The following is a 23,733-nucleotide window of genomic DNA, read 5'->3' as shown; positions in this document are numbered from 1 at the left end:
CCAACAGAGTACCTTATGCACCCCGATTGCTGAGTTCCAGACGCCCCTTGAAATCTTCAGCCTGGAGCGCACACAACTAGTGTCCCTTCATTGTGCGGCTCCCAACCCCCCACCCCATCCCCCACCCCCCACCCCGCCCCAGCCCCGGCGCTCAGCGCCCAACTGTCCCGCTCCGTCTGCCTACCCAGTAGGCGGCGATGCCTTACCTCTTCGTGCGGAGCCCCCAGCCCAGACTCCCGCTAAAATGACTAGAGTGAAGGAGTAAGTTAGGGGGTCACTCCAGGAGACACGGGCCACGAACCCTCCCCCATTCCGCAGCCTCGGGAGTAGGAAGTGGACACTTGAGCAGGAGCTTGGAACGCCCCCTCCCCTTTATCTGAGTCCTCAGCCCGGGAATGCGGCGCAGGGTGGGCAGGACGCCACTCAGCACCGCGTCCCCTCCCCTGGCCGCCCGCCACACCTCGCGCCGTTGACAGCGGCGGCGCCTGGGCCCAAGGCGGCCTCGGGGCCCCGCATCGTCCCTTCGAGCCCCCGCCCTCGGCAGAGTCCCCAACCAGGGAAGAAAGGAGGGCTCGGTGGAGGAGCTCCGTCTCACCCGATCCCCGGTCCCCGGGTCCCCCCCGCCCGCCTCCTGCCCCACCCCCTCGGGTCCGCCCCTCCCCCTCTGCAGCGCTGCTGGGCTCCGTGGGGGGAATACTAAGGAGCGGCGCGGCGGGAGAAGCCCCAGAGCCCCAGAGCGGGAGCGCGCGGCGAGGGGCAGAGCGGGCCCCGGAGCCGGCACCGCGCGACAGCCGCGCCCCTGACCCTCTCCCCGCCAGGTTTTGAGCCGACGGGCCGAAACCCTCCACCTCCGCCTTAGACCAACTCCATTCCCGCCGGCCTGGCCTGCCTCCCAGGGCCGGTCCCCTGCACCTGAAATAGCTGCCTGGGCCTCCACAGCTGCAGCATCGCCTCCCCCTAGCTACTGCCCCCACTTAGAATTCCTCTGCGGAGCTCTGCCCCGCCTGGAAAGATGTGCGAGATCCGTGAGGCTTTGTCCACACTCCTTCCTGGGTCCAGCCAGACCCGGATGGGCAGGTTCTTTAGAAACCTGTTCCATGCCCCACCAAGGTTTATTGCCCAAGGTTCCCTCCTTCTGACACTGGGAAAGTGACTGCACACACCTCCCACCCCACCTCCCTGCGTGTGTCTGCATCTATGGGGCCTCTGAGCCCCACGCCCACTCCACCCCCTTTCTCCTTTGACATTTATTTCCAGAAGCTGTTTTCCTAACCCTCTCCCTGGTTCTGGTTATTTATCCTCTGAACCTTTCAAGTGTGCAGGCAGTCTCTGGGTGGGAATCCCAGCCTCGGGCCTCACTTACTGGCTCAGCGACTTTGGGCAAGTTACTTAACCTCTCCCTTTCCTCCTCTGTAAAAAAGAGATAAAAATACTTCCTTCCCTGGCTGGGTTGTTGTGAGATTAAATAAGATCCGTGTATAAATGGAGCGGTTTAGCCCAGTGCCAGGAGCATAGTAAGCGTTCAGTAAAGAGGAGCCGCACTGCTCCACTGACACTTGCTGAAAGGAGCTGGCCTCTGCATCCGAACACCCGTGGGTTCTCATCCCCTTTGTCCAGGGCCATGAGACCCTGGGAGCTGACCAACTCCCTCTACCCCCAGCCCCCTCAGAGACAATGGGTGTGAAACACCATCTGTAAAACACCTTCCAGACTCCGACAGCCCCTGGGAAGGCCTGGGCCTTAGAAGGAAGGAGCTCTGGGGTAGTTTCCTCTCTACTGTTACTTCCCCACTTCCAAGAAGTCAGATGCCGCAAGGCTGAAGCATGAAAGGGAAGTGGTACTTGGAGTGGCTTGCATCTGGCCTCCCAATGACTCCTGGGAGTTCTGAAGGGCTGGCGCTGAGGGACTGTGAACTCGAGGGCATCAGGGAATCCTGCCTTGGGAGGTCGAATGAGAAGGGGCAAAAGAATCATCTTATTGCCTTTATTTCGCTGACGGCCCAGCTGGCCCCATGGCAGGGCAGAGGACCAAGCTCTCACCCATACTCTCTGTGCAGGCCAGTGCGTACACACACACACACACACACACACACACACACACACACACACACACACACACACACACACACACACACACACACTCACTCACTCACTCACTCACTCACTCACTCACTCACTCACTCACATCCGACCTCTGGCTCTGAGAGTCAGTCTCTGGGGGGCAAGGGGTTGCTCCTCAGCCTGCCCCTGCCTGCCCTTTTATGACAGCACCAAGGGCGGGGGTGGGGCAGGGCCCTCAGCCCCCAGAACAAGTCCCTGTGCAAACTGGAGGGGGCCAGCTGGCTTCGGGATGGGGGTGTCACATTTCCCCATTCCCGGAGTTCCCTCCTCCAGTTCCTGAGGGAGGGACTGCTCTCTGCCTACCTGGGGGTCCAGACCCCTGCCAGGGCTGGGCCCTATGGAACCCAGGTGTATTCCCCACCTGACCGCGCCAGGACCTCCAGCACTGAAGAACAGCCAAGTCTGAGGTGGTGGGGATCCCCCACTGGAGAACAGGAAGGCCGGGGCCCCGAGGGGCTTGGGAGGGGTCATCACCCCCTCTCCTAATCCATCTTCAATATGAAGAGGTTTGGGGCAAACTTCCTGCGGAGGGAGCACAGGCCTGGAGGAGAAGTCCTAGCTTGGGCCTTCCCCAGACTTCCATCTTCTGGGCCACAGCCGAAGGCCAGACATCCCGAAGTCCCGAAGTCCAGCCAGCTGGTCAGAGTCCTGCACAGTCCCTGGAGGGCACCCGTCCAGTGGGAGCTGGGTGTCAGACCTGCACAGGCAGCGTCTGGTTCATCTGCAGCCGCATGTCCTGGATACTGCTGAGGATCTTCTTCTGGTGGCCCGCCAAGGTGACCCCGATCCGGAGCAGGTCTCTGCAGACGGGCCAAGGGCACAGTCAGTCCCTCCCCGACTGCCCACCACTCCGGGCCCAGCTCAGGGCCCCCAGCCCTGCCCCTCCAAATGGGAGGCACACTCACTCTGCGGTCATCTGGGCCACCAGGTCAAAGGACGCAAACCCCGCACTGACAAAGCTCTCCTTGTACCGCCCCATCTTGATGGCATCTAGCCAGTCACCAACTGTCGTGAAGGTCGTGTAGTCTGGGACCGTGCGGTCCAGGAGGGGCTGTGACATGCTGTGGGGAGAAGAGAGGGACTTGATGAGTCCTGATGTCAGGGGAAGCAGGGGTAGTGCTGCTGGCTCGGGAGCAGGGCAGGGGCAGAGGCGGAGGAACTGACCCAGACTGGGCACTGGCGATGACCTTAAGGCTGGCGGCGTTGCGGATGAGCTTGTCCAGGGTGTTAACGATCTGGGAGAATTTCGGCCTGAGGTTCCGGTCCCGCACCCAGCAGTCCAGCATGAGCTGGTGCAGTGCTGTGGGGCAGTCCATGGGTGGGGGCAGCCGGTAATCCTGCTCCACGGCATTGATGACCTGAGCCAAGAGCAGGGAACCCTGGAGTAAGCCACCACTCTGCTCCCCAGCCAGTTCCCACCCACCCGAGCGCTCTGGCTGGCCCCACTCACATCCTGGTTGCTCATGTCCCAGTAGGGTCGCTCGCCATAGCTCATGACCTCCCACATGACGATTCCATAGCTCCAGACGTCACTAGCAGAGGTGAACTTCCGATAGGCTATGGCCTCTGGGGCGGTCCAGCGAATGGGGATCTTCCCGCCCTGGTGGGGGGGGCACACGCCCTTCACCCTATGTCTCCGGGCTGATCCCCAGCCCCGAGCCCCTGCCTGGTTGGCCCCGCCCCCAGTCTCCCTCCCGGCGGCTTCCTGTACCAGGGAGCTGGTGTAGGTAGGATCAGAGGGGTCATCCTCCAGGAAGCGGGAGAGGCCAAAGTCTGAGACTTTGCAGACCAGGTTGCTGTTGACAAGGATGTTGCGGGCAGCCAGGTCTCGGTGCACGTAGTTCATCTCAGACAGGTACTTCATGCCGGCAGCAATGCCCCGCAACATGCCCACCAGCTGGATGACCGTGAACTGTCCGTCGTTGAGCTGGAGGCAACGAGCAGGCTCAAGGGGGTGCCCATTGCCTCCTGCCTGGCCGCAGGCCCACCCAAGACCCTCCTGCCTGCCTGCCTGCCCACCCTCTCCAAGTCCTCCAAGACCATGCCTCATCTACCCCTCTGACCATGTCCCTCGTGCACTGAGAGTAAGGAAGCTGCCCTCCTATGTGGCCGGCATCTGTCTATATCAACCCAATTAACCCCTGTGAGGACCCAAATAACTTACCATTCTCATTTTACAACCAAGGCAGCTGAGACTCAGAGAGGTTAAGTAAAGCCTGAGGTCACACAGGCAGTAGGGGGCGGACAGAGTCCGGATGAGAACTCTGGTTTTCCTGGCTCTGAAGGCCCAGCTCTTTCCCTGCACCATGCCACCTCGGTAAATATTTGGACTTGAATAGGGTCTGCCTGACTTGTGGGAGGGGGTGGTTTGCCCAACCTAGCTCTCTGGGGGGTGGGGGGAGGAAGAGGGGGAGGGGCCAGGGGCTGGCTCTTACCCGGAGGAAGGAGTCCAGGGCACAGTTCTCCATGAACTCAGTAAGGATCATGACTGGCCGACTTTTGGTGACCACGCCCTCCAACCGGATTATGTTGGGATGGTCAAACTGACCCATGATGGAGGCCTCGCTGAGGAAGTCCCGCCGCTGCCTCTCTGTGTAGCCCACCTTGAGTGTCTTGATGGCCACAAACACTTCCCGGCGGCCAGGCTGTTTTAGCCGACCCCGGCACACTTCCCCGAACTCCCCTGCAGGGCACAGGGCACAGATAGTAAGCTATTTCTGTACCCAACCACCTCTGCCCTCCCTCGGGGTCACCACCAGCCTCTCCTCCCCACCGTGCCCCAGGGGACTCACCAGCTCCAATCACCTCCTCGATCTTGACACAGGACACATCGATCTCCTTGGCAAACTCCCGCACAGCCTCATTAGGGTCTTCGTAGGTAAAAGGGTCGATATAAACCTTCATTCCAGGAGCAACTAAGGAAGAAAAGGTGGGTGTGAGAGGGGGTGAGATCCTTGAGCTGGCGACAGTGAGGGAACTCTGCGACCCGGGATACTGCCCCAGGTTCCTCCCCGAGACAGGAACACATTCCCAGCCTCTCTGCTAAACCTGCTCCGTACTCCTCTGTTGAAGCCAGAACTTGCCCCTCCCCACCCCGCCACTGTCCTCTTGGTGAGAACTAGTAACCATGACGGCTAGACACCTAGGATTCTTCTTCTTTCTCCCTCATCTCTCATGGTGTCAAAACCTATTTCGGATCCGTCCCTCTCCTCATTCCCACTGCCCCCGACCTTGTCTAGGCCATCAACACTCAGACTACTGCAATAGCCTCCCAGCTGGGCGCTCTGCCTCTAGACTTTGCTCACCAATCTAGCCCACACACCTGTCTTCCTACGACAATACTTTCATTGTATTGCTCCCCAGCTTGAGAGCCTTTCAGATCACCGGTGGTGCAGTCAAGTCCAAACTCCTCTGCCTGCCTTTCAGGACCCTCCAAGGACTGGCCGCAACCACCCAGCCTGGCTTCCCAGCAGCTGTCAAACCAGCCTTCTCACTGGCCCCCCTGTCGGGCACTCTCCCCACCCCACTCGCGACCTTCCAGAGGCTCCTCTAGCCAGGAATGCTCTCCCCCACTCTCTAAACCCTGCTTATCCCACCTGGCTCAGCTCAGCCCAAGGCTACGTCCTCCAGGAAGCCTTCCTTTTTTCTGAACTCTCACTGCCCTCTGTCCCAGGAACACCCGGCTTAACACTTAATTGTTCTCTCATTGTTTCCTGTGTATACCTATGTCGTCTTTCTTACAAGACTGACTACCCCTGAGGACAGGGGTCACATCTCACTCATCTCTGGGGCTAGGGGGCGTGAGGTAGGGGCTCAGGAAGTGGCACTTAATTGGAAGCAGGAGGGGGCAGCCAGGGTAGGAGTTAAAGGAATAAAGTCCCAGACAGGGAAAGGGGTGTCTCCAAGCCCTGCAGGGACGAAGGGAGCTTTGGGAGGTTGGGATGAGGAAGCAAACTCACTGTATTGCTGCAGCTTCTCCGTGTACTCTGAATCAGAGCTGTGCCGCTGCTTCCTGGAGGGGCGGGGTGGAGGGTAGGCATGAGACAAGTCCGCAGCTCCTTCCCTTCAGAGGACCCTTGGGCTCACAGGAGGGGCAGAGAGCATAGGGGACCACCCAGTGCCCGGTGCTATGGTCAGTGGCTACAGCTGCCACTGGGTCTCCGGGCAAGAGGCTCAGTGGACTTGGTCCCTGAGGGAATCTGCCAGTAGATTCAGGGGACAGGAAGGGGACAGGACGAGGACATAGGCATGGACTGGAGAGAGCCTTTCCGACAAGGATAGCCTGGGCCTAGGAAGGCTGTGGTTCTAGGTCTGACGTGGGTGATGGTTCACCTATGTGGCGAGAGGGCTCTAGGGCACTAAAGGGAAGCTCTAGTCAGCCCCTGGGCCTGGGAGTACCTGAGGCAGACGACAGCAATGACCACAACAGCCACCACGAAGACAAGCCCAGCTGTGGCAGAGCCCACGATGAGGGGGAGCTGCTCCTGGAGCTGCTGGGCACCAGAGCCTAGAGACGGGGAGGGACAGGTGAGTGGTGGGGTGGAAAGTGTGGACAGGGGCAGGGACAGGTGAGTGGGGGGTGTGTACCTCTCTCACTTGTGGTCTCAAACTCAGCCGGGTGGCTGTACTGCCCATAGCCAGCTACGGTGCGGGCGCGGACCTGGACCACGTAGCGGGCGTCAGGCCGCAGCCCGTCCAGCTGCACGGAGTTCTTCTGGCTGGTCACTGTGGAGGCGATGCCCTCACTCTGCAATACCAGGAGGACGGCTGTGTCTCAGTGGGCCCTGACGCCCATCGGCCCCTGCCCACCCCCCACTCAGTACCCAAGGCTTTGCTCTCAAGGGCCCCTGACACTCTCTGGGGTAATCTTCTTGTCCCAAGGCTTCCTCCTGCCCCTGGAGGCTCTGACCTTCTCAAAGTACTTCATCTCGTAGTCCAGGATAACTCCGTTGGGCCGCTCTGGGGGTGCCCAGGACAAGGTCAGGCTGCTTCCTGAGCTGCTGTGCAGGTGTAGTGTTGGCACTTCAGAAGGGGCTAGGGGAAGAGCGGGGGGCTCATCACGGGCCCTGGCACCTTTCCCAAGGACCCAGTTCCCACGGGACCCCCGATGGTCTGTGCCCCAGGCAACCTCAGCTCTATGTGGGGGAAGATGGCCCAGGCCCTACCCTCCTGTGCGCCCTCCTCACCAGCCTGGTTGGTGGTGATATTCACAGCCGCGTAGCGGGGGGGCAAAGGGCTCTTGCCCGAGACACCGTTGACGGCCTGCACCTCAAAGGTGTAGCGCGTGTGGGCCAACAGACGGCTGATGTGGACCCGGCGTTCTGTGAGGCCCAGCTGCCGAGGCACAAAGTCCACGTTGTCATCGCAGCGTGAGCAGGTCGCGGTGCCCCCGGCCCCAAGGCCCCCACGGCACTTCTTGCAGATGACGTTGTACAGGAGGTCGTCCCGGCCGCCCAGGTCCCGGGGCTCACTCCACTCGAGGGTCAGCGAGGTCTCATTCACATTGGAGATCACACCCCGGGGCGGAGACGGCACCGCTGTGGGAAAGGTGGAAGGAGAGGACAGTGAGCTAGGGCCCTAGGACCACCGTCTGTCCAGAGTTCCTGCACACTCCAAGCTGCTTCCCTCCTTGCCTTTGCCTCTGCTTTAATAAGCGGATACCTTGCCTACGCTTCTTCGCTGGGCACACTCCTATTTATTTGGCCTTTAAGGCTCAACTCGAGAGGTCACCTCCTCTTGGAAACCTTCCTTGATTCATTCTCTTCCCGTCCTCTGCATTCCTGTAACAATTCCTGGGCATCCCTCCAGCCCAGCACTTAGCACATTATATGGTCATTATCTGTTTCCACATCTGTTTCTCCCACCAGGTTGCAAGCTCCTAGAACAGTGACTGTATCTTTTCCTCCACATCCCTGGCGCCTGGCAATTCCTGGCACTAAAGGCTGAAGCAGGGAAAAAGCAGGACACCAGGCTGCCCCAGGGTTATGAGGTCCCCTCTCTGGTTAGAGTTGGGCCAAAAGAATAGCAGTTCTAGACAGAGGAAGGAGTAATGGACTAGAGGGTCCTAGCCAGTTTCTGATACCCAACGAGGAGCTAACAAATGCTTATTAAATGTTGGTGCGAGGGCTAAGCCTTTCAGCTCACCTGGATTCTGGCTCAGGACCGGTCACTTCCTACCTGTGCCATGTTGAACACAACATCTAACCCCCCTGAGCCTCAGTTATCCTATCTGGAAAGTGGAGCTATTCATAAAGACTGTTTAGGCACCCCCGGGCTGGCCCGCAGAGGGAAGGCCTGGAGTGGGAGAGTATGAGGATGCGCGTTCACTCACTGGTACAGGCACTGTCTGCAGAGTCGGAGTCTGCGCGGTAGAAGTTACTGTGGCAGGTGCAGATGCTGGAGGCTGGCGAGGTGGTGCGGCTGTTGGGCGGGCAGGGCAGGCAGGGCCCCTCTCCCTGCTTTGCCTTGTAGCTCCCAGGGGGACAGGCTGGGGGGGAGAAGAGGATGGACGTCTCACCTCTATCCCTGCAGACACCAACCCGCCACACCTCTGTGGGAATCTGGCCCTTCCCAAGCACAGGTCTCGGTCCCCCACCTCCCAGACTGCGGGGGCCGTGCTGGTACTGCCTAAGTCCAGCTGCAGCTACAAAAGGCCCTTTTGCCCCATGGAAACCCCACGTCAGTGGACTCCTCCCCGCCCCTGCCCCGACCCCGACCCCCAACTCTGGGGCCTCACAGACGAAGACGTCAGCTCCATCACCCGGACAGCCTGGACTTGTCGAGGCAGGGATGAGAGGGAGGAGGAAGAGGAGGGAGGGGGACGGGAAGAGACCATTAGTGGGCTGGCAGCAGCCTCTACTCTGCTGGGGCGCCCCCACCCCTCCCTGAAGCTCGAGGATAATTATTCCTGAAGATCCTGAAGAACGCCCCAGAAGAGCCAGGAGGTGGGGCCTCTGAGTTTCACAGCCAGCCTCTCTCCCCACCCAACCAGGAGCAGGGCAGCAGCTCCTTTCTGCCCTGGGGCAGGGGTGGGTGCTGAGGAAGGGTGAGAAAAGGAGAGAAAGAAAGCAGGCAGGAAGGCTGGGGTCACCTGGAGTTCAGAGGCCTCAAAGCATCCACGAGGGGAACCCCAATCCCCAAAGGGAGCCCAGAGCTCGGGGCCTGCACACCCCTTCAGAGCCTCTCTTTGGGCCTGGCTCTGGAGAGTCCCCATAGCTACGATGGCCATATAATTTATTATTCAAACTGCACTACTTTGAGAGTGAAAGCGGGCACTAGTAATAATCACATTAGCATGACAGGCATAAACCAGGACTGCCCTGGACACACTAAAGCATATGGTCATCCTGCCCACATACAACTGCCTTTGGGGAGGTCGTCCGGGGTGTTGGGTCTGTGCCCTTCTCCGGGGTTTAATCTCCCTCGACTAAGGTGATATTCCATCCCAGCTCTTTTGAGCCAGTGGGAGAGGGGGCAGGGGCCAGGCCAGCCTGGTTGCTATGGGAACCATAGTGCATTTCCTGCTAGGGACCTGCAAAGTGTTAGCCGCTCTTCAGGTTGTCAGGCTCATCACCCCCACCCCTTTCTCCACTTAGGAGGAGGAAGTCTGGGGGCAGGTTCCCATAGAGAAGTGGAGAGGGGCAGGGCAAGGCACTGTTCACCTTCCCACAACAGCACCCGACACTGGGCCTCACAGCCAGGTTGGGCCTCCAGCCCCCTTACACTGAGGGTTGTGCTAACAGCCAGCTCCCACCCCTAGTAGCTTCAGGTTGCAAGTGCCAGGTGGGAGAACAGGGCAGAGGGGACAGAAGACAAGGCCCTCAGCACCTTGGCCTGCATGGTACAGCACTGGGTGAGGCTGCAGTCCCAGCTCCCACATTCCCAGCTATGAGGCCTAGAGTGCAGAGCCTCTCTGGGCCTTCTTATTGGCTCCACAGGAGACGCAGCTGGAATCTACCTTACAAAGTTGTGGTAAGCCTCAGATGAGAGAACCTCTCATGAACGGGTGCTATAGCTGGAAAATCTAGCACGCTGGGAGGTCTTATGAGTCTCGGCAAGCCACCCAAGACAGGCCTCCTAACCTCCTCGTCTATGAAACCAGGACCAAACAAGCCTTGTCCCCCATGCATCCCAGGGCTCCCGAGAGTCACAGCTAACGCTTACATGGTGCTGTGCTTCCCCACGTCCCAGGCACTGTTCCAAGGGCTGCCATGCACTGATTCAGTTAAGCCCCACTACAACTCCATGAAGGAATCACCATTAATGTCCCCATTTTGCACATGAGGAAACCGGGGTTCAAAGAGTTAAATAACTTGCCCAAGGTCTCACAGATGGTAAGTGGCAGAGTCAGGACTCAGGACTTCAGAGACTGGGCCCCTAACCTCTGTGCTATAAATACTGCTTCTCAAGATGCAGATGAGACCCCTCAGGTTAAACGGCCAATCACGAGGTGCCTGCAGCTCTGGGTCCCACCTAATACTTGCAGGGTGAAACGTAAACGTGGCACTGGACAAACGGGCGTCTCTGCTGGCCTCCCGAGACTCTGAGCACGTTCTTCAGCTGCCTCCTTGTCAAGGATTCTCCATGTCTTCCTTCCTCTCTCTTTAGTTTCATTTTTTTCTCCTGGTATTCTGGTGTCTCTCCTCATTTTCTCTCATCTCCCTCCTTGCACCATGTTTTCTGCACCTGATACCCCTCCTCCCTTTCCTCCCTCTGCCCCAGACCTAAGGCCAGACCCCCCTGTCTGGCAGGTAGGAAGCGGTGGGTAGGGGGCAGCGGGCGGCTGTGGGCCAGACCCTCCCCAGGCCAGTCCCCACTCACGGCGGCACTGGGACTCCTTGGCGGCTGGCTCGTGGCCGGTGGCACAGGTGCAGGCACCCACAGGCACCATCCACTCCCCGTCACCGTTGCAGTAGAGCTTGAGGGGTACCGACACCTCCACGGCGTTGGCGATGCAGGTGCCAGGGGCAATGACCAGTGAGGTGGGCTCAGCCCCGGTGAGGGTCTCGGGGAAGAGCGCGAAGCCTGCGGTGGTGGATGCGCACTTCTTGTAGAAGGCACGCACAGAGATGAGCGACATGCAGGCGCCCTGGTCCTGGAAGGCCAAGTAGAAGCCGGCCTTGGAGAGCGGCCCGAAGCTGCGCACCTTGGTGTTGACACGGCCGGCATCAAGCCGCGAGAAGCTCTCATCGGGCGCGATGGTGTCCACCTTCACGTAGGGGTTCTCCATCCAGAAGGGGGAGGAGGCCGAGGCCACGTCGCTGTCAGCCTCATAGTAGAAGAGGTTGAAGGTCTCCTTGCAGGAGCCAGGGATGTTGGGGATGCTGTTGCAGTCACGCACAGTGAACTTGAGCTCCACGTAGACCCGCTGCACGTCCTGCCGCCAGATGAACCCTGTGCGAAGCCAGTTGTTCTGGCTTGACTCGCGCACGTTACACACCTGGTACGTGCGGATGGGGTTCATGGCCTCGTCATAGCCGCTCACCTCTTCCCACTGTGCAAGTGAAAAAGACAGAGAGTAAGCACCGGCATTTGCCGGGTGCTTATCACATGCCCAGATCTGCTGTATTTACTTCACAGAGATGCTTCCATGGTGTAGCGGTTGAGCACACAGACTACGTGGGTTCAAATCCCAGTTCTCTGCTTGTGGTGTGACTACGGGTAAGTCACTTAACCTCCCTGTGCCCCCACTTCCCCATCTGTAACATGGTAAGAAGAAGATGTATAAGGAATAAATGACTTTAAATGACTACAGCACTTAGAATGGGGCACTTGCTAAGTACTATGTGAGAATTAGCTATAATGTTTATTATCTTTATGCCTCAATTTCATTGTCTATAAAGTGGGACTGATTGCAAGTAAATGAGGCTGTGAGGAATTAAATCAGTTTAATATATGTAATGGGCTTGCACCAATGCCTGATACAGATAGAGCAAGCATTCAGTAAACTTTGGTTATCACTATTACCATCGCATTTAACCTTCACAGCTCCTTAATAAGGTATTGGGTTGGCCAGAAAGTTCATTCAGCTTCTTCCGTAACATCTCACGGAAAAACCCTATCCAATACATCTGTTGTCCCCACTCCAGAGGAGAGGAAGTCAAGACTCACAAAGGCAGGGACTTGCCCAAGGTCACAGAGTCAGGTCTGGTGACTAAGGGCCTATAATATCACCCAAATCCAGTGTTCCAGAACTTAGTGTAGTTGTGAAGGACATCTAGGGAGGCTAATTAGAACACTTTAGAGACGTCAGGACTACAGGAATGTAACAGTCAAGAAATGGAGGCCCAGAAAGGCAAACTGTCTTGCTCAAGGTCACACAGCAAGTCAGAGATCTGGAACCAAGGTTTCCTTGTTCCCAAGCACCCAGGAAGGAGGGAGATGGTCAGGACAGACATGCAAAGGGATGTCAGGCAGGAGAGGGATGGAAATAGGCTGAAGACAGGCTGGGGGGTGGGCAGAGGGAGAATGAGCCAAAGGTGGTGTGTATGGCGGAGCGGGGACAGAAGCAGGCTGAAGAGTCAGAGATGAAAACACTCACAGAAATGGACCATCAGGCAAAGGAGGAAGGTGACAGATGAAGAGGACGGGGATGCCGCAAGAGGGGGAACTGACAAGCAGTGGGCAGAGGCAGCCCTTCTTGAGCCCTGCTGCAGGGGTTAATTGGCAACCAACACTCAGGAGAAATGGGGGGGGAAGTCTTACCCCACTTTCTGGATGAGATGTCCATGCCAACTCAGACGTCACCCATTTTGTATCCATGAGGGTCTCTGGGGGAGCAAAAGGAGAAAAAAGGTCAGGGGCCAAGTTTAGGATGAAGAGAAAGAGGAGGTTGCCCAGGAAAGGCCAGGACACCAGACATTGATTCCCACCAGGTACTCCCACCCCATCCCCAAGTTCCCCAAACCCTCAGCTCCCCTGGCCCAGAGGAGACCCTGCAGCCACCCCCAGAGATGTCATAGCCCCAAAGATGTCTTGTCCGGCCAGCTGGGAGTGAGTGTCAGCTGCTGACCCCAGGTCTGGGTTAATGAGGCAGAAGGCAGGGCCAGTTCACACACCTACAGGCTCTGCTAATCTCCACACAAAGGGGCTGGCAGGGCCTTTATCCTGGAACAAAGGGCCGTGTGCTTCAGACCCTGTTGCTCAGGCCTCCCCTGACTCCACTCCCAGCACAAAGGCCCAGCTCCACACACGCCCAGGGGAAGGGAAGAGCAGTCACAGGCCAGAGCCCACTCTCACCCAGCCTCCCACAGACCATCTCTGGAGGACAGGACAGGAATGCTCTTTGAGGACGGGGTGAGGGCCACCAAGGCCCAGACTAGTTCCTCTAGAGCTAGTTCAGTTCTTCCTGCAATCCTTGGATAAAAGTACTGTTGGCGTACCTCTTTTACAGATGAGGAAACTGATGCCCAGATACAGTACATATAGGGCGTAAGGTAAAACTGTTAGGACTTGAGGTGAAAAGTTGAAAGGTGACTCAAATTCAGGTCTATCTGATTCCACAACTAACCCCTTAACCAGGGCCCTCTGACTGCAATATGCCCTTCTGTAAAGGGGGAACAGAGAACACCTGGAAAGCTCCTGTGTATACCCTAAGTCCCAACCAAGATGTCGTCTCCTCCAGGAAGCCTTCCCTGAACCACCAAGTCAGGGTTGGACGCCTTCCTCTATGCATCCAGGGCCAGGTGCTTTGTCATAGCACCGATCCTCTTCTGAGCTTCGGATTTTTTTATCTGTTTCCTTTTGCTCGGCCACAGGAGGCGCCTATTAACGTTTCTGACTTAAACTTGCTCCCCTAGGAACCTGGATCCTGGGTTCTGGCTTGAAAACTCTCTTGACAGTGTGACCCCAACATTAGACCTAGGAGCAGAAAAGAGGCCCCAGGTCCTTTCCCATAGCCTGGAAGAGAGCCAGCAGTTCTCCCCTCCACTCCAACCTGGAATGGGGCAGGGCCACCCCAGAACTTCTGAAGGCCTCCACGTCAGCAATGGGGCAGGCTGGAGGTATCCAGGAAGGGAAAGGCCCAAACCCCACAGGCTCCAGGCTTTCGGCCTTCGCCACTTTCCTGCAGTCTGGGTCTGAGCCTAGGATGGGGGATGAGGCAGCTGTGGCCCCAGGCCCTCACGTGAGGCAAAGGGAGCAGCGAGCAGCAGCCATTCACTTTGGGGAGTGAGGCTCCCTCACCTTCCTGCAGCAGCAGCTGGTCCCTGGAGGGCCCGGCTGCAGGATGCGCTATCCCAGCTTCATCGTCGGTGGCCTGACAGGCCCCTCTGGCAGACAGACAGACACAGACATTTAGCAGGGGGGTAGAGGGGTACGGGAGGGAAGACGGGATGGGCAGAAGCAGGGGCCCCAGAAACAGGCAAGGAGGGAGACAGGCGGGCGGAGCAGGCGGATGGTGGGCGGCACTGAACTGGAGGGATGTGCTGAGCCGGCTGGCTAGGACCAGACAGCCGGGATGGCCGGCGGTGGACTACAAAAGACAGCGAGATGGAGAGACAAGGAGGCCCCAGGAGACAGACACAGAGAGGGAGGCTGCCAAGTAGCCTCTTCGCTAGCCAGCGGCTCGGAGTACCGCTGTCCCTGGGAGCCGTGGAGCCAAGCGCACCCCCTCCCCCCAGCCAGTCCGCCTGCTTGTCTGCCCGCCGCCCGCCGCCCGCCGCCGAGCAGGCCAGGGCTCCCACCGCTCCCTCGCGCTGCCTCCCTCCTCCATCTCCCTCACTTCCTTCTGCTCAGCCAGTGCCAAACCCATCTGGAACTGTTTAAACCCAAATATTCAGCCCCTCCCCCCTCCAGCCAGATTCCTCCGCAGTTTAAAACAAGCCCTGCGCCGGCTCGGAGAGGAGTGGGGGGAGGGGGCGGGGGGGGTTGGTGGGGTAGGATCTTCGTTTCTGCTTAATTTCTGGGGAGCGAGAGAGGGAGGGGGCGGGGATCGGCCCTCGGCCATCGCTCAGCCTTGGCCATCGCTCAATCTCGGCACATTTTTCCCATTAATGAGGAGAGGACTTAGATTTCGAGTCATGTGTGCCTGAGGAAGGCTCGGTCACCCTGGTGGGGAGGGGGCTTGCTCTCTGGGGGAGGGGAGGGGCCTGCTCGCTTCAGCAAGAGGGAGACCCTGAGGTGCCTGGGTCCCAGCCTCAGGAAGAACATGGGGGGTGGTCCCCAGTATCCATCTGTCTGGGGGTGGGGCGGGGAGAGACCCAGCCCAACAGAGCCCACCTTTTCTATGTGTGTGGCATGTGTGGGTGTGGGTGTGTGTGTAGGTACACACGCGGGGGTAAAGGATACAGTTACAGGGGACAGGGACAAAAGAGGAATGAGGGAGCAATCTCCACACTCCCCAGCTGCCAACTGCACCCGCACCCTCCTCTGTCCAAGTGGCTGCTCCCCATACAGCCCCACCAACCCACGAAGCAAGCAGGGAAGTGGCCACCAGGCCTTTCTGGGATGTGCTGGGACTGGGGCTTCAATGCTCAGAAGGAAAGCAGCACCCCTTTCAGGTTTCACAGGGCCGCGGGGAACAGCCACGTGGCAGCAGCCGTGTGGCCCCGGCCTGTGCACACACAGACGCACACACATCACCCAGTTCTCAGTGGCTGGGCTCGTTCCCGCCACCGGGGCCAAGCAGCGACAAGTCACACGTATGGTGGACAAAAACACACAAAGCCACAGCCACCCGCAAACACACACACGGCTTCACACACAGCTACAGTCTGTCTTTGATGGACACACGGATACATATGGTACAAGCAGATCAGTCTTCCTGAGACATTCGTATACAATGAGTCTTTCCTACACACAGACTGGGCTTGCCTTAGGCAAAGACTCACTCTCACAGCCCTCAGATGTGCGGATTTCCTGAGACATATGCATACGTGAGGGCACGTGCATTCAATAGTGCGTTCTCCCTACACACCCAACTGCACACTATTGCCAACCACAAGTCACAGTCTTGAGTGTAGTCAAGTACAAACGCAAACACCAGTTTCTCTGTACAGACACGGTGACATGCTCTTACACAGTCACACACAACTAGCATCAGCTGCACATGCACAGATGCCCATTTGCACCAAAACATTCCACAGGAGCATGCAGACACAGTATAAGTATCAATATCTAGAGGTTGTGTAAAGCCTCAGAGGTGCATCCTCCATGCACATCTCACACCCACACCCACACCCACACACCCACACACACGCTACAAGCACGATCTTTCTATGAGGTGAGTTTTCAAGTGGGGTGGAGGAAGAGTTGAGAGAGGGCACTGTCTGCTGAGAAAGCAAAGGTACTGGGGCAGCCTCGGCCAGAGGCTCAGGGAAGGAACAAGCCCCAGACCAGCTTCCCGTGGCCCTGACCCAGGCAGGAGCTGTCACAGGTCACGAGGCTAGGGGTGGGGCAGGGGCATGAGGATGATTCTGGGTGTGGCTGGGTGCAGCCTCCCCAGGTGCAGCCCTTGCCCAAGCATCAGGCCACTTCCCGGCCAGCACAATGCCACCATCCCCAGCACTGAGCCCTTGGGGAGGGGGTGGCACGATGAGGGCATTTAGCCTCAGGAGCTTCAGGCAACACATAAGTTGTGGGCCCAGCAGGAGGAGAACATCGTGGGCACCCAGCCTGTGTCTGAGGGCCTCACTGGGCCGCCCTGGTGCTGGGAGCCTGCCACCTGCCCTAGTGAAGGGCCAGGGACACACAACTTTATGGAGCTGCCAGACCCCACAGCGACCCCAAGCCCCAAGTCACACAGAGCACCCCACCCTGGGAACAGGCATGCCAGTGAGACCAGAGAATCAAACAAATCTAGAGACAGGAGCAAGAAACCCACCGGCCCAAACTCCAGACCGAGGACGTTGAGGTGGTGGGAAAGGTCACGCTCCTGGGCTGGGCCAGCAGCGCGTGCAGGGGCAGGAGGACAGAGGGGCAGGGTGCGGGCGAGAAGGCACACCCTGGAACCCTGCCTGCAAAGAGAGGGAGGAAACTCCCGGTCACTTCGGAGTTGGTCCCCCTCTTCCGCCTGGGGTCCCTACCTCAGCCAACCAATCCAAGGGATCTGTCCCATCTTCTCCCATCCTTCTCCTCCCCTGCGTGTCGGTGTGTGTACACGCGTGTACCAACCTGCACACTCCGGGTGGTCAGCCCGGGGAGAAAGGGGTCTTAGGCAGACCCTGCCATGGGACCTGGAGGGCCACCACCCGCCCCCTGCCATGGCCCCGAGGGCCTCCAGTCTGGGATGGAGGAGAGGGGAGCATCCCAGAACAGAACACATTTTGGTTTTCATTCTTCCCCTCAGATCACGGAGATTTATAATTAAATAAACCTGAGAGGGAGGAGAAGGGAGGAAGAAGCACAGGACAGGAGCCCAAATGCCTCAGTGCTCATCCACAGCCCCCCACAGCCCCCACCCCAGTTGTGGCCCTGCCAGCAGCCAGAAGGACGGATGAACAGCTAGCTTTGGAGCCCTTCCCTGGGAGCCCAGCCACAGCGGGTCTGACCAGGAGTCTGGGGGCGGAGAGGCAACAGGAGACCCGGTGCCAGGGCCAGCCCTTGGGGCAGGGGGCCTCTCCCACCCCATCAGGTGCCCAGATGTATCCAGTCTCCCTCCCCCCACTCCCAGCTGCCCAATCCCGACAAACCAGTTTGACTCAGCACAACAGGCAGGGCTACAATTTTCAAACTATGCAGGCCTGGTGATTCAGCCTCTTCATGCTGTTTAATTAGTGTAAGGCGGGTGGCGGAGGCCTTGCCCACAGCAGCTTTGGGTTAGCTCGCTGCTGCTGAGGCCACAGCGGTGGCGGTGGCAGCAGTTCTGGTTAAAGGGAAGACAGTGACGGACAAACTGGTTCCCCCCAATCCCTGCTGCTGTCCCTTGTCGCAGCTCTGAGGTGCCAGCTGAAGACAAACAGGGGCGGGGCGGGGGGGCTGGAGAGCCAGAGGCCACTCGAACAAGTGAGGAAGCCACAGAAACCCCAGCCCGCTGTCCCCTCTCAGCTGCCACCTACTCGGTGGTCACTGGTGCTGCCTCTGAGAAAGAGATGGGTCACACACTGCCTGTCCCCCGCCAGGGCCTGCTTCCACTACAGCAGCAGCTCAGCTACAGGGCTTGCCTGGGAGAAGGCTGTCCAGTCCCCCCTCTTACATCTGGTAACTGTTTCTTTTTTCTCAAAAGAGTCTCTTCCCAGCAGGGACCTCCTCACCCCATCTGAGGTATAAGGACCCTATGGTCCAGACATCCTTCCTATCCCACGCCCTGTTCCTGGTCCGCTCACCTACTGGACCCCACTCCCTGGTTCATGGTCCTGAAGGGGAGAATGGTCTTGGCTTGGGGGACTGGGGGACATTACCTGAAAGCAGAGTGAGCAACAAGGTGGCCCTGTTTCCCTGTGAGTGAGGGTAAAATCGAGGGCAATTTGTGTGTGTGTGTGTGTGTGTGTGTGTGTGTGTGTGTGTGTGTGCGCGCGCGCGCGCGCGCAGGTGGAAATCAATCAGAGGGCAAGGAGAGAGGTGTTTCTTCAACCAAGGAGAATAAGCCAGGACCCTGGCTCCATCCTCATGGAAAACTGATGAGATATTTGGATGCAGAATCTTCATGAACCCCAAGTATATAGGGAGGAAGAACCACCAGGTGCTAGACAGCATCTAATCAATGAGACCATGAGGGACAGCGCCCACAGCTCAAGGACCCTGGGCCTAAATATAATGACCTCAGAGGCCAAGAGCCTAAAGGCTCCCTAAGGCCAAGGGCAAACCAAATCCTGGCAAAACCAAAGGGAAGGCTGGGTGGAGCAACCGAGTGAGATCCTCCACCCATAAAGCTTGGGGGGCTGAAGAGAGCTTCAGTGCTGGGCGTCCCACCCAGCCCTGTCCTCTGGCCACAGCCCAGGACCCCCAGGTCCACCCATCCCGCCATTGGAGCTCCAGAATAGGGATGGGGTACAGGCAGGAGTCAAGGACAGCTGTCTCCTGACCCAGCTCTCTTCCCATCCCATCCTTTCCCTCCCCAAGCTGGAAAAAGATGGAGGTGGGGGGACAACTTCCTCCCCAGACGAACTTTTCCTCCTCCCATTATTGCGTCCTCTAAGCTCCCTCCAGCAGGGCAAGGGTACACACCAGTTTCACTTTCTGGCGCTCCCCAAGGAGCAGACCCTAGGGTAATAATAACAGTTAATCCTTGAATAACAATGGCTGTGCTAAGCACTTGACACACATTAAGGATTCAATCTTCATAACAGCCCTAGGAGATGGGTTCAACTACTATCCCATCTCACAGTGGGTTCGACTACTATCCCATCTCACAGTGAGGGAGAGCAGGAGTGTGGTTAGGTAGACCACTGGGCTGGGGTCAGCACCCTGAGGCGTCATCTCTCTTTTTCCTTTCATTCTCACGCCAGCGGAAGACCCTAAGTTCTCATATATGGCAAAAGTGAAGGAACTCGTGAAAGCCACACTTGGGAGGCACTGCTACCTTCCTAGGGGCACCCCACACTGGCCTGGCCTCCCAGCCACCACCCACCCAGCCAGGGAATAGCCCCAGATCCTACTTCACAGCCTGAGGGAGGAGGGGACAGAGTAGGGGCAGTGGTCCCACTGTCCTCTCTTTCCTGGGCTGCTACAGCTCATCAGGCCTTTGCCTCCTGGTCAGCCCTTTGGGTCCTGGGCTTGGAGGCCTGGATGCCAGCTCCCAGCTAGGGCCTGCCAGCTGGGGTCTAGAGGGACCAGCAGATTGTGAGGGGTGAAAAGGAGGACGAAAGGAAGGGAAAGAGGAAGAAGGGAGGGAGGAAAGAAGGGGTGAGCCTTTTCAGGTACCCCTTGCTCACCTGACCCAAACCACGCCCCCACTCCACTCTCCGAATCAGCACCCACCACGCCCCACAACAAGGGCTCTGGGGCCTGGCACACACAGTCCTGTAAGTGCGTGTGCCTGTGTCGCCTCTCCCGGGCTAAGACACAGACCTGGGAACTCCAGCAGGCTCCCTGGCTCACACCCTTGAGGCAATCAACAACAAAGCCCCACACCGGTTTCTCACGCCTGTGATTCTATCACACACATGTGGGAGAGCGTGCACAAGCGTGGGCGCGACCTCGGTGTGTCTGTCTGGATTTGCATGCGTCCACCCGTGTGAATCAGTCTGTCAGCACCAATGGGCTCAGAGATAAAAGACGTTCAGAAGAATGTGTTTTTCCCCCTGGAGAAAATGAGAAAGAACCAGAGAATGCCTTTCTCTCCGAACTCTGTTCTTTTTTCCTTCCAACCTTCAAGTTTACCGATTACGAACATATGAACAAACCAAGTCGCATGGAATTCATATGTTTGTTCTCAAACTAAGAAAGTGACCGGATTTGTTAAAGATACCAAATATAAGTACTGCCTATAATCCCAATTTCCCCCAAATTTCTGTGGTGTCCTTCCCTCCACCTTAAGGAAGGTTTATTTTCCCTCATTTAATGGCTCCAAAAATTTTGGGAACTGTGCGTTTGTGTCTGCATCTGTCTGTATGTCTATTGTTTAACCAGTGTCAGTGCCTCTGTTCCCTCAGGCTTGTGTCAAGTGTGTGAACTCTCCCACCGGGGCCAAAAACACTTGGGCTGTCCATCCAACCACAGTCGTTTGGAAGTTGGAGCAGTCTCGGCAGGTTTCACAGAACCCATCGAGAGAAGCCCGGCCTTTTCCCACCGGCTAATGCGTAAGGCACCGGCTCCGGCACTACCTGGGACAAGCCCCGGAACCTCAGGGGTTCGGTGGAGACCCCAGCACACGGGGTGTCCTGCTAGAAGGCAGAGGGGGTGCCGCAGAGCCGCGTGTAATGCCCGGTGAACACAGCACCTCGTGGATAGTTGGCGCTCGTAAACCGTAAACAACAGGCCCCCGCCTCTCCATCCCCGCAGCCATTCCCTGACAAAGCGGGGTGCACGCACTCACACTCTCACTGATCACTCCAAGGGGTTCCGAACCAACGCCGCCCCTCAACCTGGGGAGTCCCGCTTCGCCTCCACCTTCCACAGCCCCGCATCAGCCTCAGAGCCCCCGCCTCGCCTGGTGGGTCGCCCACACTTCCTTGCCTCCAGAAGGTGCCCGGCGCCCCGCTCCTCTGCCCTGAGTGCGGGGTACTCCCTCAGAAGCTCACGGCCGGGCCATGACTTTCGGGGACGCTCTCCCGAGTTGAGCTGCCCGCGATCTCGCAACCGGCAGACTGCCTGCCACAGAGGTAGCTGGAGCCTCCGAGGCGGCGCCGAGAGCGTCCTCCCCACCCCATCCTCCGGACCCTGGAAAGGGCGCGGGTGACCGAGCTTCCTCTGAAGTGCGCCCAGCCCTCATCGGACCAACACCGCAGACCCTCCCCGGCCCACGCTCGGGCGACCCCGGACACCTTAACCCTTGGACGCACCCCCCGACGCCGCTCACCTTCCAGCGCCCGGCAGCCGGAGGGCAGCAGCAGGGGCAGCAGCAGCAGCGGAGAGAGCAGCGGCAGGAGCCCCGGCGGCGGCGGCGGCGGCGGCGGCGGCGGGCGGGCTCGGGCCATGGCCGGGGCGGGCTCCGGGAGCCGAGCCGAGCCGCGCCGGGCCGCGCCGGCGGGGCTGCGGGCACCCGCGGGAGGGTCCGCTCGGCGGGCTCCGAAGAAGGCTCGCGCACGGTGGTCCTACGAGATCCAGGCAAGGAGAGGGTGCAATCCAGGCAGGCGGCTCCGGGACCGAGGCGGCGCCCTGAGCCGGGCGATGCTGAGGGATGCGGGCAGGTCGGTCCCAGGGGAATCTGGACGGACCGGTCCTGGAGAATCCGGTGCGCTTGGAGAGCTCGGAACCAGTGGACTCGGGGGGGCGGGCCGGGGTGGGAGTGCGCAAGTGGTGGTAGTTCGGTGTGCACAATAATCCAGAGGTCTGCTGCGGGTCCGACTCGGATCGGGGACTCCGGGTGCGCGCGCCGTCCGGGGTCCGAGCTGGGTTCTTGCTGCGCCGCTCACGTACTCACTTCTGCTATCCCCAGCGCTGGCGAGGCCGCTCTGGGCGAGAGGGGTGGGGCCGGCCGCCTGCCTGTCATCTCTGAGGCCCCACCCTTAGCCATCCTCCACCCACTCACAGACCGCCAGGCGCGCTGGTTCGGCCTCGAGAGCACTCTGCCGGAGTTCAGTTGGCGGCGGCTCCATCACGCCCACCTTCGTTCTCTGAGGACTGGGGTGGGCGGGGCCAAGGAAAAGATGAATCAGATTGGGCGGAGCGATACTGTCCGTCAGAGGGAGAAGCCCGCCTCCTGTCCCCCATTGGCGTTTAGTAACCGAACCTGTGTCCGGCGAGGTGCCATCCACTTACAACGAGCCGGGGGCGCCCCCGTGTGGTCTGTACGTGCCCAGGGCCGCCGCCATGTGGCTGTGTTTCCAAGCACGTCCTGACACTAACGAAACTCGGCTTAGGCAATACCAGGTGGGCGTCCTCCGCGACGCATCCTGCAACGAGGGCCTTCTCGCTTGTTTATTTATTCATTCATTCACCTGTGTATTTCATCATTCTTTGAGTCAAAGACTCTAGCAACTTCTGGCGATACAACAATGGATAAGACAGAGGTTCGTGTTCTCTTGGAGCTAGTTTAGCGATGGAAGCAGGCATGAAGTTATCACAGCAGAGTGTAACTTATTATTATGGAGGAAAGACAGAGTTGCTGGAGCACATGTGAGAGGGACGGCTATGTCTGGCCCTGAGGAAATGACATTCAAGCTGAAATGTGAAAGATGAGTAGTAGGTGAAGGATGTGTGTTTGGCGGGGGCAGTTTCAGGCAGAGCAAACTGTGTGAAGTCCCAGGGGCAAGAGAAACATTTATCGGAGGAAGCCGAAAGAAGTTCAGAATATCTTAAGCATAGAGTTGGAGGCTGAGGGGGGCCAAAAGGAAGCTTGGAAATCGGTGTGGGGGACCAGAGGAATTTTTTTTTAGATTCATAAGGCCTTCCTGGGGTGAGGGGGGGAGGGTTGGGATTGACATATACACACTACTATATATGAAATAGATAATAAGGACCTACTGTATAGCATAGGGAACTCTACTCAATACTCTGTAATTGCCTACATAGGAAAAGGATCTTAAAAAGAGTGGATATATGTATATGTATAACAGATTCACTTTGCTGTACAGCAGAAACTAACACAACATTGTAAATCAACTATACTCCAATAAAAATTTTTTAAAAAAAGGCCTCCCTGAGAGCTAGGGTTTGAAGCAGAGCCATTACTTTATCAGATTAACATGGCTTCTCTGGGAAAGAACAATGGGAGGAGGAAAGGGTGGAAACGGGGAGATTAGAGAGGAAGCTGTGCAGTGGTCAGGCAGAGGAAGATGGTGACTTGGACTAGGGTGGTGGCTGCGGGGATGGAGAGAAGTGGGCAGGTCTAAGATATTTTAGGGGGCTTCCCTGGTGGCGCAGTGGTTGAGAGTCCGCCTGCCGATGCAGGGGACACGGGTTCGTGCCCCGGTCTGGGAAGATCCCACATGCCGCGGAGTGGCTGGGCCTGTGAGCCATGGCCACTGGGCCTGCGTGTCCGGAGCCTGTGCTCCGCAACGGGAGAGGCCACAACAGTGAGAGGCCCACGTAACACACACACACAAAAAAAAAAAAGAAAATAAGATATTTTAGG

At 58.2% G+C, this 23,733-nt stretch overlaps 1 protein-coding gene across 1 annotated transcript; it reads right to left on the bottom strand.

The window, feature by feature from the left end:
• Window positions 1-2,056: 2,056 nt before the first annotated feature.
• On the bottom strand, window positions 2,057-21,838 carry EPHB3 (EPH receptor B3). The gene is made up of 16 exons (XM_082654651.1): window positions 21,517-21,838; window positions 12,825-12,889; window positions 10,941-11,613; window positions 8,452-8,607; window positions 7,307-7,657; window positions 7,030-7,154; window positions 6,708-6,867; window positions 6,519-6,627; window positions 6,080-6,132; window positions 4,913-5,035; window positions 4,556-4,803; window positions 3,832-4,047; window positions 3,571-3,720; window positions 3,285-3,478; window positions 3,026-3,181; window positions 2,057-2,920 (listed from the first exon to the last, which is right to left on the bottom strand). The coding sequence occupies exons 1-16, from the start codon at window positions 21,632-21,634 to the stop codon at window positions 2,812-2,814; spliced, it is 3,006 nt and encodes a 1,001-aa protein (XP_082510777.1). The 5' UTR covers window positions 21,635-21,838; the 3' UTR covers window positions 2,057-2,811.
• Window positions 21,839-23,733: the final 1,895 nt, after the last annotated feature.

The sequence above is a fragment of the Grampus griseus genome (genome assembly GCF_964374135.1).
Source record: "Grampus griseus genome assembly, chromosome: 5".
NCBI lineage: Eukaryota > Metazoa > Chordata > Mammalia > Artiodactyla > Delphinidae > Grampus > Grampus griseus.
This window is presented reverse-complemented; position numbering and strand designations above follow the sequence as displayed.